Below are 15,414 nucleotides of genomic sequence, written 5' to 3'. Positions count from 1 at the left end.
TCTTCTCTTACTGATGTTTGAAGTACCTGCATCATCCACATGAGAAGGTGCTAGAGGAGTTTTCTAGACTTTTTTGAAACTGGGTAAGTAATATACAAGTCAGATTACACCACATTAGATCAACTTCTCTCTCTCTCTCTCTCTCTCTCTCTCTCTCTCTCTCTCTCTCTCTCTCTCTCTCTCTCTCTACTGTTCAACATACCTGACACCTCCCTTTTCCAATGCATGGATACCACAGATTGTAGTACCTCCAGGTGAGCACACTTCATCTTTCAACTGCCCTGGATGCTTCCCTGTCTCTAGCACCATTTTTGCAGCACCTAGCACAGTCTGAGAAGCAAACTGTGTTGCCATAGCTCGAGGAACACCCATCTTCACTGCACCATCAGACAATGCTTCAATAATGAGGTACACCTATTAAAAATGAAAGCCTTAGTATGTGGTAACATGTAAAAAATAGACATCAATAACTTTCATGAAACAACTAATTAAAATGACAATCCAAGCAAATATTTACACCCTAGTATTAAGAAACAATGACAGTGGCTAAGCTATTTACTTAAAGCTGGCACCATGTAGGGGCATAGGTGTGTGTGTGTGTGTGTGTGTGTGTGTGTGTGTGTGTGTGTGTGTGTGTCAGCTTGCACACGTGTGGGCGCACTGTAGCTCGTCAAAGGATAACTCCAAACCTAGCACATTTTCCTTCTTTTGTATGTGCCTTTCGATGACTTGACATTTCTGCTTCTCACTGAGAGATCTCTTTTAGTCATTTTTTTAAGTATTTACTTGAAGTAAAATGTTTATGTAAATGTTAACAACTTTTTAGCAATTTAGTATTATTTTGTGAAGCACCAAAAGTAACCCAAAAGCTAACAAAAGCTGTGCACTCTGCTCCGCTAAAGAAATTGAGTCCTCACTAATCGAAGCTGTAATCTATTGACATTGGCACTCACAACCAAATTAGTGCTGCAGAAAAATATGTATAAACTTAAAAATATATTAATTTGTTATTCTCCATAATTTAAGGAAAATCTGCTTGTTTTATGAACAATCAATTTTGTAAGTTAATAAAAACAATGCATTATCACAAATACTTACAAATTTTTGAATATATTTAATTAGTGACTGATCCAGGAAAAACCTTGGCTACTGAAAGTACTTAAGCACTGCATAAGAAATGGGAAAAAGCTGCAGCTGTTCTTTTTGCGAGTTTGAATGAATGAAAACATGATTGGTGAAATGAGAACTTCCTTCTGACATGCTCTTCTTAATTAATATAAGTCTCCTCTGTAGGAAGAAAGTGTATAAACATGTTATGTTGCTGGGTAAATTTCAAAATAGAAGAGAATCTTCACTGTGTTTGTATACTTGTTTTTTCAAATGTCATGATCAATGTCTTGTTCTGAAGTTAATAAATTTGCACAGCTAACAAACTTTTCAGTTGCCAACTGAATTGAGGGCTTTATTAGCTTGGCATTTGCCAAGAAAGAAATATGAACGTAATCCACCATCACGCTATTTCACTACCAACATTATACAGATATATAAGATGCACAAATCCTATCTCACTACCAACATTATACAGATATAGAAGATGTGCAATGCCGAGATTATTTCTCACACAATTGTTACTAACATAGTTGCACCAGCAACAGCAGCCTACTCTCTAAGCACTTACCAATGCTAAACATCATCACAGGGCAACGCAAGTGTGGTACACAGAATGCTATGAATATTAGAGATCAAGAGGAGCAGTGATGATCCACAGCAACAGCTTTAAATCAATAACTTATGTTAAATTTTAATGTCACCTCTCTATACAGGTGTTTCTACATTCTTTGGAAAGGAATGTGGTTTGGTGTAATCCACCATTTTTTCCCAGAGGATAAATTCCCTCCATGAAGTACAAATATGGAAGATGTGCAAAATGCTGATCTATGACTGCCATAATCTCTTCAATAAACTAACAAATTTTCAAAGAAAAATTACTACAGATGCAGCAATAGGTGGAAAAGAAAGTGTCAGCTCTGGAAAATAGGCTGGACAATCTGCAGCATGTCAATGGTGCTAGAAATATTACTGCCACATAGTTAGCGGTCTGCTGTTGATACAGCTTAATGCACCGATTTCTCAAATACTTAAAATAAATTTGTACTACAGACAATTTAATGAGCTGTATCTATGAATTTCAAATGAGTGATATCTGGAAATTGCTCTTATGTATGCTTACAGTATAATGCCAGCTGATGTAATACCTGACATGGAGCAAATAAATGTAATGTAATTGGATGGATAAAAAAATCTACTCACCAAGTGGCAGCAGAAAACACACACACACACACACACACACACACACACACACACACACACAGAGGTTTAACTTATGCAAGCTTTTTGGACCCTGTGTGTGATGAAGCAAGCTGGGATATTTTTACTTCGTCTCTTGTTTTGCCATCTGCCTCCCTAAAATTCATTTTTTCATGTCTGACTAATTACCTTTAACATAAGTGAGTATAATCTGTATTTTCATAAATATAAGAGAAAAGTTGGCCCTCAGTTTTAAAGAATTTAACACCAGATTTAATTTTGTGCTTAGTTTTTTGGTATGTAATTGATTTTCTAATTTATTTTGACTGTGCCTAGTTAGTATCTTTTGTTATAAGGTGAAATCAGTGATTTTTTTTAACTTAAATTCTATTGTTGATGTATAAACAAATATAAATTCTGTACTAATTATAAACATTTGGGGGAACAACTAATAGTAACCTTAAAGGATCTATTTGGCTCTATTCGAAAACATGTTAGAAAAACCAGTCCTTCATTAATTCCAAAGTAATTAACAGTTATCAAAAGTATTGTTTACATAACTATATATGTTAATTTCATCATTTAAATAAATAATTCGGCGTAAGCCTTGTGATAGAAGAAACTTTTAAAAGGAACAAATTTTTTGATGTATGCAGTTAATTTAATGAGTTAAGTTTTAATTGTAGTTTCTGTAAATTTAACTATTATTGTGAGGATACATAAGGGCCTGATTTTTGGTCCAGAGACAATCAGTCCACGGCCGAGTTTCAGACGTAAAACCTTCGTCGATTAGAACAACAACAATGCTTCTACTTAACTGTGAAATAAGTGTTACACAATTAGGCCATGGGTTAAAACAATGGCAGTGTCTGCTCCATACGTACCTTTCTATTCTTCAAGAACTGTGAACTTTGGTGGTTAGGTTTTTACTGCTCATAGATGTTCAATAGTAAATATTGTAGCAGTATGTGGATGTTTGCCTGAAAGCTATTAATGAGGCTTCTGGCACTGGCCTTATAACTGTGTAATATTGGAGGGCTGTGAATAGTGAAAGTAAAAGACTGAAACACAACTGTGCATCTGCCAGCTACATTATCTAAAGTAGACAGTAATTGCACTTCCTCAACCCATTTGTCAGCCAGAAAGTACGTCAACACCGAGGACAAACAAACGAAGAGACAAAGCAGGCGAACATTGTCACAATACATAATAGTTGTGGCCTGCACTAACAAATCTTGGCTAGCACAGAAGAGTTAATCTAAGTATCAATGGTACCATAAAAAATTGTTTGCCATTTGCAGTACAGTTTCATACATATGGAAACAATATCCCTCTTGTCAAAGATGACTGCACAAGATTAACTCATGAAATTTCTTTATCTACATTTAGTTAATACAAAAAATATTAATTAATATGAAAAAGATTATAATGTAACTGGACAGAAAAAAATCTACTCCCTAAGCAGTGGCAGGAGAACTCACACATTGCTTCTCATCCCGTCTGATAAGTCTCCTCAGACCCAGGGTTCTGGGTGACTTTTTTTGAACTCTACCTCTTTTCCTAAACCTCTCCAGTCCTTTTCCTTCACTCCTCTTCATTCCCCTTCAACTCTTCTGCTGAAAGGAGGAGCGACAGGCTCCAATAGCTTACATAGGATAAAACATTTCTTTAGACGTGTGTTCTCCTGTCACCACTTGGTGATTAGATTTTTTTTATCTACCCAGTTACATTATATTGTCAAAAACTGATTACTTTTGTTCAAATATATTATTATGTTATACATACATATGCAGGCCCACATCCAGACAGACCACCAGCAGCATCAATCAAAGATTCTGAAATTTCTTGGCAAATGCCTCCAGTAGAGAGCATCATTTTCACTACTTCTGCATCCTTTTTAGTAGCTGTTGTACCACAACTGAAAACTGATACATTAATTTTGCATTAGCAATTATTCAAAAATGAGTCTTGTGCAGTTACAGAGAAAAATAGTGTCAGTTTACTTTTACATGAGTAAGAAAGGTTATAATTTCTATGGGGAAAATATAAAGGCAAAGAACTACTTTACACAATTTGAGTCACCTAAGCTGTAAACCTTTCTGTAATCTGGTAAGTAGTTTAGAAGAAATTATTTTATTCTGATAATAGGAGTGCTTTGTTCCTAATAATTAATAGATTTATATCTTTTGGAGAAGTTTGTGATTTCATACCCAGTTAAGGAAATAAAATGAACTGGCTAGGGAGAAAACTTGTTACTACACCACTGCAGTACCACTATAATAGGGATGAAGAAGAAACAGAGTTTGTAGTTTGACAGAACTTTCTATCATACATGAACACATAAGGCAAATATTTCTCTAAAAATGGATTTAATGAATTTTTGTCAATTACAATTTGTAAATAATTACAAAATGATTATGCTGCTTCATGATGAACAAGTGAGGTGGGGGGGGGGGGGGAGGGGGGGGGGACCTGAGCACAGCATTTTCGTGTACTTCCTTGATTGAAAGCGAGCCAGCATGTCCAAGCATCATATTTATATTTAGCCAACAGTCAATGACTACAAGAAGATGCCGCCATTCTGCTTTCATTCCTTGTGATCATTATTTAAGGTGCTGTACTTGTAAACAGAAAATTCTTTTGCTACATATGTTAAACTGGTTAGCTGCTTTCTGTATCTCACAGGAGAAAAGTGAATCACAGACAGGCAAAATGAAAGAAAATTGGCCAGGTGCGAGGAGGACTCGTGCAGTGATGGTTCCGTACAAAATTATCTATATAGACAGTTCATCCGTCCCAGGAATCGAGAATCTCTTCCATTTATTTCTGTTACTGACATTTGATTTTGGCAAGACAACAGTCTCACGGGCTCCAAGATTTTAGAGAATATTTTAATTTTAATAATATAAATGTGACAAATTCATGCAGGAGGCAGGCAACCATATCACTAGCTCTCCATTCAGGCTGACTGAGTCGCAATGGTGAAAGTCAAATATCATGCAATTAATGACTGTATTGTTCATATGGCATGTCTCAGAATGTATCCATAGTTATATAGTGAGGGATATGGTGGCTAAGGAGGGGAAGAAATCCAGTGTGCACTCCGTGTGCATTCCGGGTGGAGTCATTCCTGATGTGGAAAGGGTCCTTCCAGGTGCCATGAAGAGCACAGGGTGCAGCCAGCTGCAGGTGGTGGCACATGTTGGCACTAATCTACATCTACATCTACATGATTACTCTGCAATTCACATTTAAGTGCTTGGCAGAGGGTTCATCGAACCACAATCATACTATCTCTCTACCATTCCACTCCCGAACAGCGCGCGGGAAAAGTGAACACCTAAACTTTCTGTTCGAGCTCTGATTTCTCTTATTTTATTTTGATGGTCATTCCTACCTATGTCGGTTGGGCTCAACAAAATATTTTCGCATTCGGAAGAGAAAGTTGGTGACTGAAATTTCGTAAATAGATCTCGCCGCGACGAAAAACGTCTTTGCTTTAATGACTTCCATCCCAACTCGCGTATCATATCTGCCACACTCTCTCCCCTATTACGTGATAATACAAAACAAGCTGCCCTTTTTTGCACCCTTTCGATGTCCTCTGTCAATCTCACCTGGTAAGGATCCCACACGCGCAGCAATATTCTAACAGAGGACGAACAAGTGTAGTGTAAGCTGTCTCTTTAGTGGACTTGTTGCATCTTCTAAGTGTCCTGCCACTGAAACGCAACCTTTGGCTCACCTTCCTTACAATATTATCTATGTGGTCTTTCCAACTTAAGTTGTTCGTAATTTTAACACCCAGGTACTTAGTTGAATTGACAGCCTTGAGAATTGTACTGTTTATCGAGTAATCGAATTCCAACGGGTTTCTTTTGGAACTCATGTGGATCACCTCACACTTTTCGTTATTTAGCGTCAACTGCCACCTGCCACACCATACAGCAATCTTTTCTAAATTGCTTTGCAACTGATACTGGTCTTCGAATGACCTTACTAGACGGTAAATTACAGCATCATCTGCGAACAACCTAAGAGAACTGCTCAGATTGTCTCTCAGATCATTTATATAGATCAGGAACAGCAGGGGTCCCAGGAGGCTTCCCTGGGGAACACCTGATATCACTTCAGTTTTACTCGATGATTTGCCATCTATTACTACGAACTATGACCTTCCTGACAGGAAATCACGAATCCAGTCGCACAACTGAGACGATACGCCATAGCATCACAGTTGTCGGTAACAGTACCATCGGCACTGCGCAGCGAAGGTATTGACTGCGTCTTGCCGCTTATGTACTTTACATACGATGAGAATTTCTTCGGGTTTTCTACCAAATTTCGAGACAATGTTTCATTGTGGAACCTATTAAAGGCATCTCGCATTGAAGTCCGTGCCAAATTTCGCATGTCTGTAAATTTTAGCCAATCTTTGGTATTTCGCGTTCTTCTGAACTTCGCATGCTTTTCCGTTGCCTCTGCAACAGCATTCGAACCTGACGTGTGTCGCTTTGGATCTGAGGAAATTCTCTCTGGATTCCAGTGGCTATCTGATTTGGTGAAGGCTGCCGGTCTTGCTTACGAGATCAAGGCAGAGCTCACCATCTGCAGCATTGTTGACAGAACCGACTGCGGACCTTTGGTGCAGAGCCGGGTGGAGGGTCTGAATCAGAGGCTCAGACGGTTTTCCGACCATGTTGGCTGCAGATTCCTTGACTTGCACCATAGGGTGGTGGGGTTTCGGGTTTCGCTGAATAGGTCAGGAGTTCACTACACTCAGCTGGCGGCTACACGGGTAGCGCAGGCTGTGTGGCGTGGACTGGGCAGTTTTTTAGGTTAGAAGGCCTCGGGAAAATACAGGGTGGGCTGCAATCTCAGAGGGTGCATGGCAAATACAGGACGTGCTTGGATCAAGGAACAGTCGGAATTGTAGTTGTAAATTGTTGTAGTTGTGCTGGGAAAGTTCCTGAGCTTCAAGCGCTATAACAGAAAGTGCAGAAGCTGAAGTCGTTATAGGTACAGAAAGCTGGCTAAAGCCTGAAATAAGTTCTGCAGAAATTTTTATGAAGTCTCAGCCAGTATTCAGGAAAGATAGATTAGGCAGAATTGGTGGTGGAGTGTTTGTGTCTGTCAGTAGTGGTTTATCTTGTAGTGAAGTCGAAGTAGATATTCCGTGCGAATTGGTATGGGTGGAGGTTATGCTTAACAGCCGAACTAAGTTAATAATTGGCTCCTTCTACCAACCCCTAGACTCCGATGATATAGTTGCTGAACAGTTCAGAGAAAATTTGAGTCTCTTAACAAATAAATACCCCACTCATACGGCTATAGTTGGTGGGGACTTCAACCTTCCCTCGATATGTTGGCAAAAATACTTGTTCAAAACCGGTGGTAGGCAGAAAACATCTTCCGAGATTGTCCTAAATGCTTTCTCCGAAAATTATTTCGAGCAGTTAGTCCACGAACCCACGCGAATTGTAAATGGTTGCGAAAACACACTTGACCTCTTAGCCACAAAGAGTCCAGAGCTAATAGAGAGCATCATGACTGATACAGGGATTAGTGATCACAAGGTCGTTGTAGCTAGGCTCAATACCGTTTCTTCCAAAACCACCAGAAACAAACGCAAAATAATTTTAATTAAAAAAGCGGATAAAGTGTCACCAGAAGCCTTCTTAAGAGACAATCTCCATTCCTTCCGAACTGACTATGAAAATGTAGACGAGATGTGGCTCAAATTCAAAGATATAGTAGCAAGAGCAATTGAGAGATTCATACCTCATAAATTGGTAAGAGATGGAACTGATCCCCCATGGTACACAAAACAGGTCCGAACGCTGTTGCACAGGCAACGGAAAAAGCATGCGAAGTTCAGAAGAACGCGAAATCCCGAAGATTGGCGAAAATTTACAGACGCGCGAAATTTGGCACGGACTTCAATGCGAGATGCCTTTAATAAGTTCCACAACGAAACATTGTCTCGAAATTTGGTAGAAAATCCAAAGAAATTCTGGTCGTATGTAAAGTACACAAGCGGCAAGACGCAGTCAATACCTTCGCCGCGCAGTGCCAATGGTACTGTTACCAACGACTGTGCTGCTAAAGCGGAGTTATTGAACGCAGTTTTCCGAAATTCCTTCACCAGGGAAGACGAACGGAATATTCAAGAATTTGAAACACGAACAGATGCTAGCATGAGTTTCTTAGAAGTAGATACCTTAGGGGTTGCGAAGCAACTCAAATCGCTTGATACGGGCAAGTCTTCAGGTCCAGATTGTATACCGATTAGGTTCCTTTCAGATTACGCTGATACAGTAGCTCCCTACTTAGCAATCATATACAACCGCTCGCTCACCAATAGATCTGTACCTACAGATTAGAAAATTGCGCAGGTCGCACCAGTGTTTAAGAAGGGTAGTAGGAGTAATCCATCGAACTACAGACCTATATCATTGACGTTGGTTTGCAGTAGGGTTCTGGAGCATATACTGTATTCAAACATTATGAATCACCTCGAAGGGAATGACCTATTGATACATAATCAGCATGGTTTCAGAAAACATCATTCTTGTGCAACGCAGCTAGCTCTTTATTCACACGAAGTAATGGCTGCTATCGACAGGGGATCTCAAGTTGATTCCATATTTCTAGATTTTCAGAAAGCTTTTGACACTGTTCCTCACAAGCGACTTCTGATCAAGCTGCGGGCCTATGGGGTATCGTCTCAGTTGTGCAACTGGATTCATGATTTCCTGTCAGGAAGGTCGCAGTTCATAGTAATAGACGGAAAATCATCGAGTAAAACTGAAGTGATATCAGGCGTTCCCCAGGGAAGCGCCCTGGGACCTCTGCTGTTCCTGATCTATATAAATGACCTGGGTGACAATCTGAGCAGTTCTCTTAGGTTGTTCGCAGATGATGCTGTAATTTACCATCTAGTAAGGTCATTCGAAGACCAGTATCAGTTGCAAAGCAATTTAGAAAAGATTGCTGTATGGTGTGGCAGGTGGCAGTTGACACTAAATAACAAAAAGTGTGAGGTGATCCACATGAGTTCCAAAAGAAACCCGTTGGAATTCGATTACTCGATAAATAGTACAATTCTAAAGGCTGTCAATTCAACTAAGTACCTGGGTGTTAAAATTACGAACAACTTCAGTTGGAAAGACCACATAGTTAATATTGTGGGGAAGGTGAGCCAAAGGCTGCATTTCATTGGCAGGAAACTTAGAAGATGCAACAAGTCCACTAAACAGACAGCTTACACTACACTCGTGTGCACCATCCCTAAGTGGCAAACCTTTTTAATTATATAGTAAAGCAAACAAATGAATGAAGCAGCCTCCAGCTACAGTACCAATATTTTTCAATGATCTCTTGCTTAGCTTTTTTAGAAAAAATTTAAGATTCTTACATACAATTATATCGTTCTGTGATTCTGGTTGCTCGAGCAGACACATACATTTGTTTTTTAGCTCTAGGTGACATCATATTATTTCAAATGATGTTTTTATTTTCACTCAAATAAAGAAGGCGACTGTACAAAACTTTTAATGTATTAATTACAAATGTGATGGATCATGATATAAATGAAATTTAGTAATCCTAAAGTTTTAGTGCCAGCAAAGGGCAGAGACTGACTGGATGTTCTGGACAAGAAAAAAAAACAATGGCAACAAGACAAGCAGTAAAAACTTGATTTTTCCATCCAGTCAGATTGTCTTCACTTATAATAGGAATCCACAGTTCCCAACAAAGGGGAACATGAGATAAGATACTAACATACACACCACAAACTATTTGTAGAATATATGTTTTATGTAGTATATTACGTAATTTTCAGCCACTGTTTCAGTTCAGTAATTAAAACTCCTTAATTCATGCTTTACTAAACTTAAAGAAAACAGATTGCATTAGGAGAATGGGGAACTAATTTCCCATTAAGGATGTGTCACTTTGTCACATATAAACTAAAGGCACGATTAATAATTTAGTCAGTCTGTTCTAACATCCTAACTACGGGGCATGCAAAAGTTGCACCATAATTTCAAAACAATTCATAACTTGGAAATTATTACTTATAGAGAACTGTGGTTTGTTGTAAAACATTTAGCAGCTTTCAAAGTTTTTCCTTATTCCTTTGTTGAAGATTTTACTTGGAATGCATTAAATTGGTGACAGACCAGAAGAAGGCACAATGTGTCATCTGGTATGCAGAATCCAAATCTCTGACAATGGTAATATGAAGTCATCCATGTCAGTATGGGGAGGCATGATTGGCAGAAACAAAGGAACTTTAAAGAGACAAGCAGTGTCAAAGAACAACCTCAACATGGACATCGCCATATGTCTCAAGCACATATTGGCAGAGTGCAATCTGCAGTTCGATGCAGCCCCTACAAAACAATTCATCGTACATCACAAAAATTGCAGGAAGTGCTGCATGACATTTTCTGAGAGGTGGATGGGTCATGATGGTCCCATCGTATGGGCCCCATGCTCTCCCGAAGTCACACCGTTACACTTCTTTTGTGGTGTTTTGTGTACACAACACTAGTCAGTGACACTGTTCCCTTCATGCACGAATCAATGAAGCAATCAAAACTGCCACTGCAGCAATGCTGTCTTGCACATGGGCAGAATTCATAATACCATCTTGATGTTCTACAAGTGACAAGGGTGCACACACTAAAATTCTAGCATAACAGAAAAGAAATTTGAGAGCTGATAATTGTTTTACAAAAATCCATTATGCTTTACCTCTACAAGCTTCGATGATTTTCTTAAATGATAGCAGGATACCCTGTATATTTTCACTGATGTGAGAGAGGTACCTATTGCACAACTTACGGTGACAGCTTTAAGTGATCAGCACAAAACCAAACCATATGCATGTGCAATTACATCTAAGCTAGCATTAAAGATATAGAAATAGTACTTTGGTACTGGGACAAGTCCTGAGCCTGAAAACAAGTACACTCCTGGAAATGGAAAAAAGAACACATTGACACCGGTATGTCAGACTCACCATACTTGCTCCGGATACTGCGAGAGGGCTGTACAAGCAATGATCACACGCACGGCACAGCGGACACACCAGGAACTGCGGTGTTGGCCGTCGAATGGCGCTAGCTGCGCAGCATTTGTGCACCGCCGCCGCCAGTGTCAGCCAGTTTGCCGTGGCATACGGAGCTCCATCGCAGTCTTTAACACTGGTAGCATGCCGCGACTGCGTGGACGTGAACCGTATGTGCAGTTGACGGACTTTGAGCGAGGGCATATAGTGGGCATGCGGGAGGCCGGGTGGACGTACCGCCGAATTGCTCAACACGTGGGGCGTGAGGTCTCCACAGTACATCGATGTTGTCGCCAGTGGTCGGTGCCCGTGCACGTGCCCGTCGACCTGGGACCGGACCGCAGCGACGTACGGATGCACGCCAAGACCATAGGATCCTACGCAGTGCTGTAGGGGACCACACCGCCACTTCCCAGCAAATTAGGGACACTGTTGCTCCTGGGGTATCAGGGAGGACCATTCGCAACCATCTCCATGAAGCTGGGCTACGGTCCCGCACACTGTTAGGCCGTCTTCCGCTCACGCCCCAACATCGTGCAGCCCACCTCCAGTGGTGTCGCGACAGGCGTGAATGGAGGGACGAATGGAGACGTGTCGTCTTCAGCGATGAGAGTCGCTTCTGCCTTGGTGCCAATGATGGTCGTATGCGTGTTTGGCACCGTGCAGGTGAGCGCCACAATCAGGACTGCATACGACCGAGGCACACAGGGCCAACACCCGGCATCATGGTGTGGGGAGCGATCTCCTACACTGGCCGTACACCACTGGTGATCGTCGAGGGGACACTGAATAGTGCACGGTACATCCAAACCGTCATCGAACCCATCGTTCTACCATTCCTAGACCGGCAAGGGAACTTGCTGTTCCAACAGGACTATGCACGTCCACATGTATCCCGTGCCACCCAACGTGCTCTAGAAGGTGTAAGTCAACTACCCTGGCCAGCAAGATCTCCGGATCTGTCCCCCATTGAGCATGTTTGGGACTGGATGAAGCGTCGTCTCACGCGGTCTGCACGTCCAGCATGAACGCTGGTCCAACTGAGGTGCCAGGTGGAAATGGCATGGCAAGCCGTTCCACAGGACTACATCCAGCATCTCTACGATCGTCTCCATGGGAGAATAGCAGCCTGCATTGCTGCGAAAGGTGGATATACACTGTACTAGTGCCGACATTGTGTATGCTCTGTTGCCTGTGTCTATGTGCCTGTGGTTCTGTCAGTGTGATCATGTGATGTATCTGACCCCAGGAATGTGTCAATAAAGTTTCCCCTTCCTGGGACAATGAATGCACGGTGTTCTTATTTCAATTTCCAGGAGTGTAGTTGCAGATAACCAAGCCTGAGGGTGTTTAAGGGCTGGCTGGATGCTGGAGAGGGGACACAGTTTTGAATTACGCCAGAAGCACGTGGTACAGTATTCTGTATGGTGCATCAGCCGCATATTCGAGTTGTTACTTTCAGTTATTCATATGTATGCCCTCATAAATTGCGAAAATTTTATTGTTGTGTCATGTTTTGGACTCTTAACATTGTTCAGAGAAGTTTTGTCGAGTTTAACAAACTTTTAATACTTCTAGTTGTGGGTGCTGGTCAAGTGCTAGTTTTTCCAAGAGTTAGCAACAATTGGGCTTTTTATACATAAAGGAATTACACACCTTGGCTGCGAGCGGGCATTGATTGAAATCAATGGGGAAAGTTGAAAATCTGTACCACCAGGATTCAAACCCAGTCTCCTGCTCACTAGGCAGATGCTCTGACCACTAAGCCATCCAGACAGAGTGGTCACTGCAGTTGCACTGTCTATCCTAGCAAACCTCCCATCAGATCCAAATTCTCAACTTATCCACACACTAAAAATGTACTGCCCCATGCACATTATCCTCTTGACTAGCAGCATTAGTTTATAATTAAGTATGGAGGTACCCTGTGTGTCACATGAGTGTGAACTTCTTTTTGATGATTTCATCAGGCAATGTGTCAGAGGACTGGTGCTGTCCTTTATTTTGCTGCATGCACGTGTGAGGGCCTTGAATAGCTTCTTTAGTGCTGTGGGAACCAGCTATTTATTACAATTTACACAAAATATTAAAAAAAATTATGCCTAGCCCTCCTTAAGTGCATGGTAGCCTGTACTTCTGTCATATTTTATGCCACTGTTCTCTGGGATAAACTTAATAATTAAGGCTATGTTAGTTTCTGGCAATTCAGGTTAATTTGAATCCCTGCATTATTGCAGCTTATGTAACAATGTCACAGGAATCTCTTCAATATGTCAAGCTGTTCTTGCTCCAGTGATCACAAACATCTTTTTTTGTAGTCTGTGGTCATTTGTTGTTACCAATGTAATTTTAAACTGTAAATATTTATCTTCTTGTTATTTTTTAAAAGTTGTTATTTGGAAACATCTACATATCAAATTTCCTGTCTTATGTATCTACTAATTATGAGATATGAGTAATTATCAATGCTCTGGTAGAAACAAGAGTTGAATAATTACCATCCATAACTGGTCAGTCATACCCACTACCAGATCCTACCCTTCCAAAGGGTACATGTGACCAGCCTAATGTCACTATGTACAATTATTATAAGTGAAACATTTTTCCACTACTTCAAATGTAATTGGTGTCATGCACTTCCATCAAGATGGAGTGATATCAGCCAGGTGTAACTTTTGTGTATCAGCACCTTTTATTTGATATTAAATTCTGCATGAAATAGCAATCTGTCTCTCGTTCAAAACAGAGACACATTATGCTGCAAATATAAGTACTAACTCCATTTTAAAGATTTTGAGCAGCTATTTCTAGTAAAATTTCAGTTATCCTTTATTATATAGTCCAAGTTTTGCCATGAACTGTTATATAATAAAAGCTTGGAATCTAAAAACAGCTAATTTATCATAAGACTGATGTTACAGCTTGATTAATCTTATGTAAGACAGCCAATACCTGAGAAGAAAACGTTTCATGAAATTTTCACAAAGTGTTGAAGAGCTTGAGGATAGCGAGCAGAATACAATACAATATCAATTGTCTGTAAGTAAGCAACAATTGGGCTTTTTATACATAAAGGAATCTAATAGCAGTAATTTCATTAAAAGATAATATAGAAATCTTATTATTGTCAGAAATACAGAATCACATTGTGATAATAGCAAAACTTGAGCAAAGCAGAATGTGTACAATTCGGAAATCTGCCCAACCATTGAAGTATTTCAGTCCCGATGCATTCAATGCACTTTTATATGCTAATTTTTTGTATGAAGCGGAACATGCCTAACACAAAACAGAATCCAAATTTTAAAACTTGATTAATAATTCACTGTGTAATGCACAAAAGAGCTTATACTGCACTATTATATACAGTATAACTTAGTTATTTTCAACTCTACAAGTACACTAGTTTTAACACAGAGACTGTACAGCCCTGAAAATGTTGTTAAGAGGCACAAAATCAAGAAAAGAGGTTTGGTGGGACATCAAACCACACAGCTCTGTGCAACAATGGACAAGTTATGTGCAGCGTTGGCACAGCAAAGGAAACGGTTCATTGGTGAGCACTCCATTGGCATTTCTCATTTTCCACTATTATTGACACGCATGGGTCGACACTTGAACATTGGTGCACACCTATGAACACTCCACTGCAATCTGTATGAATGAGGTGGGTGTTGTTCCATTAAACAATGATTTCACCCGGAAAGGTCAAGCATTTAAAGGAAATGCACTACCTGAATTATTTCCTGCCAGTTTCAGTTCACTAGTAGCACTTAAAGTGATAACATGATGCCAAATAAAAAGTGAGTTGCTAACACCTAACAAAAAGGTTAAGATAACAGACACAAGTGAGAAAGACAAACTCTCTCCACATGAAATAATAATGCGTTTAAGAGGTGGTAAAATACAAGTTTATGATACTTTAAGAAACATGGATAATATATGGGACGAATGGATCAAAGGGAACAAAGAAATGAAAAGGAAGATGAATAAAAGGGAAAATGAAGAAATTAATGAGATAGTGTAGG

General features: G+C 40.1%; 1 protein-coding gene across 2 annotated transcripts in view; it reads right to left on the bottom strand.

Annotated features, from left to right (window-relative positions):
• LOC124788097 (pyrroline-5-carboxylate reductase-like) overlaps positions 1-15,414 on the bottom strand; it is a 78,334-nt gene that overhangs the window by 21,866 nt on the left and 41,054 nt on the right. For both annotated transcript variants that reach the window (XM_047255213.1, XM_047255221.1), the window contains 2 exons: positions 4,093-4,232; positions 203-414 (listed from right to left, as the gene is read on the bottom strand). In XM_047255213.1, coding sequence (XP_047111169.1) covers positions 203-414; positions 4,093-4,232 — 352 coding nt within the window. The remainder of the gene's footprint in view (positions 1-202; positions 415-4,092; positions 4,233-15,414) is intronic.

Source organism: Schistocerca piceifrons, chromosome 1 (genome assembly GCF_021461385.2).
Source record: "Schistocerca piceifrons isolate TAMUIC-IGC-003096 chromosome 1, iqSchPice1.1, whole genome shotgun sequence".
NCBI lineage: Eukaryota > Metazoa > Arthropoda > Insecta > Orthoptera > Acrididae > Schistocerca > Schistocerca piceifrons.
This window is presented reverse-complemented; position numbering and strand designations above follow the sequence as displayed.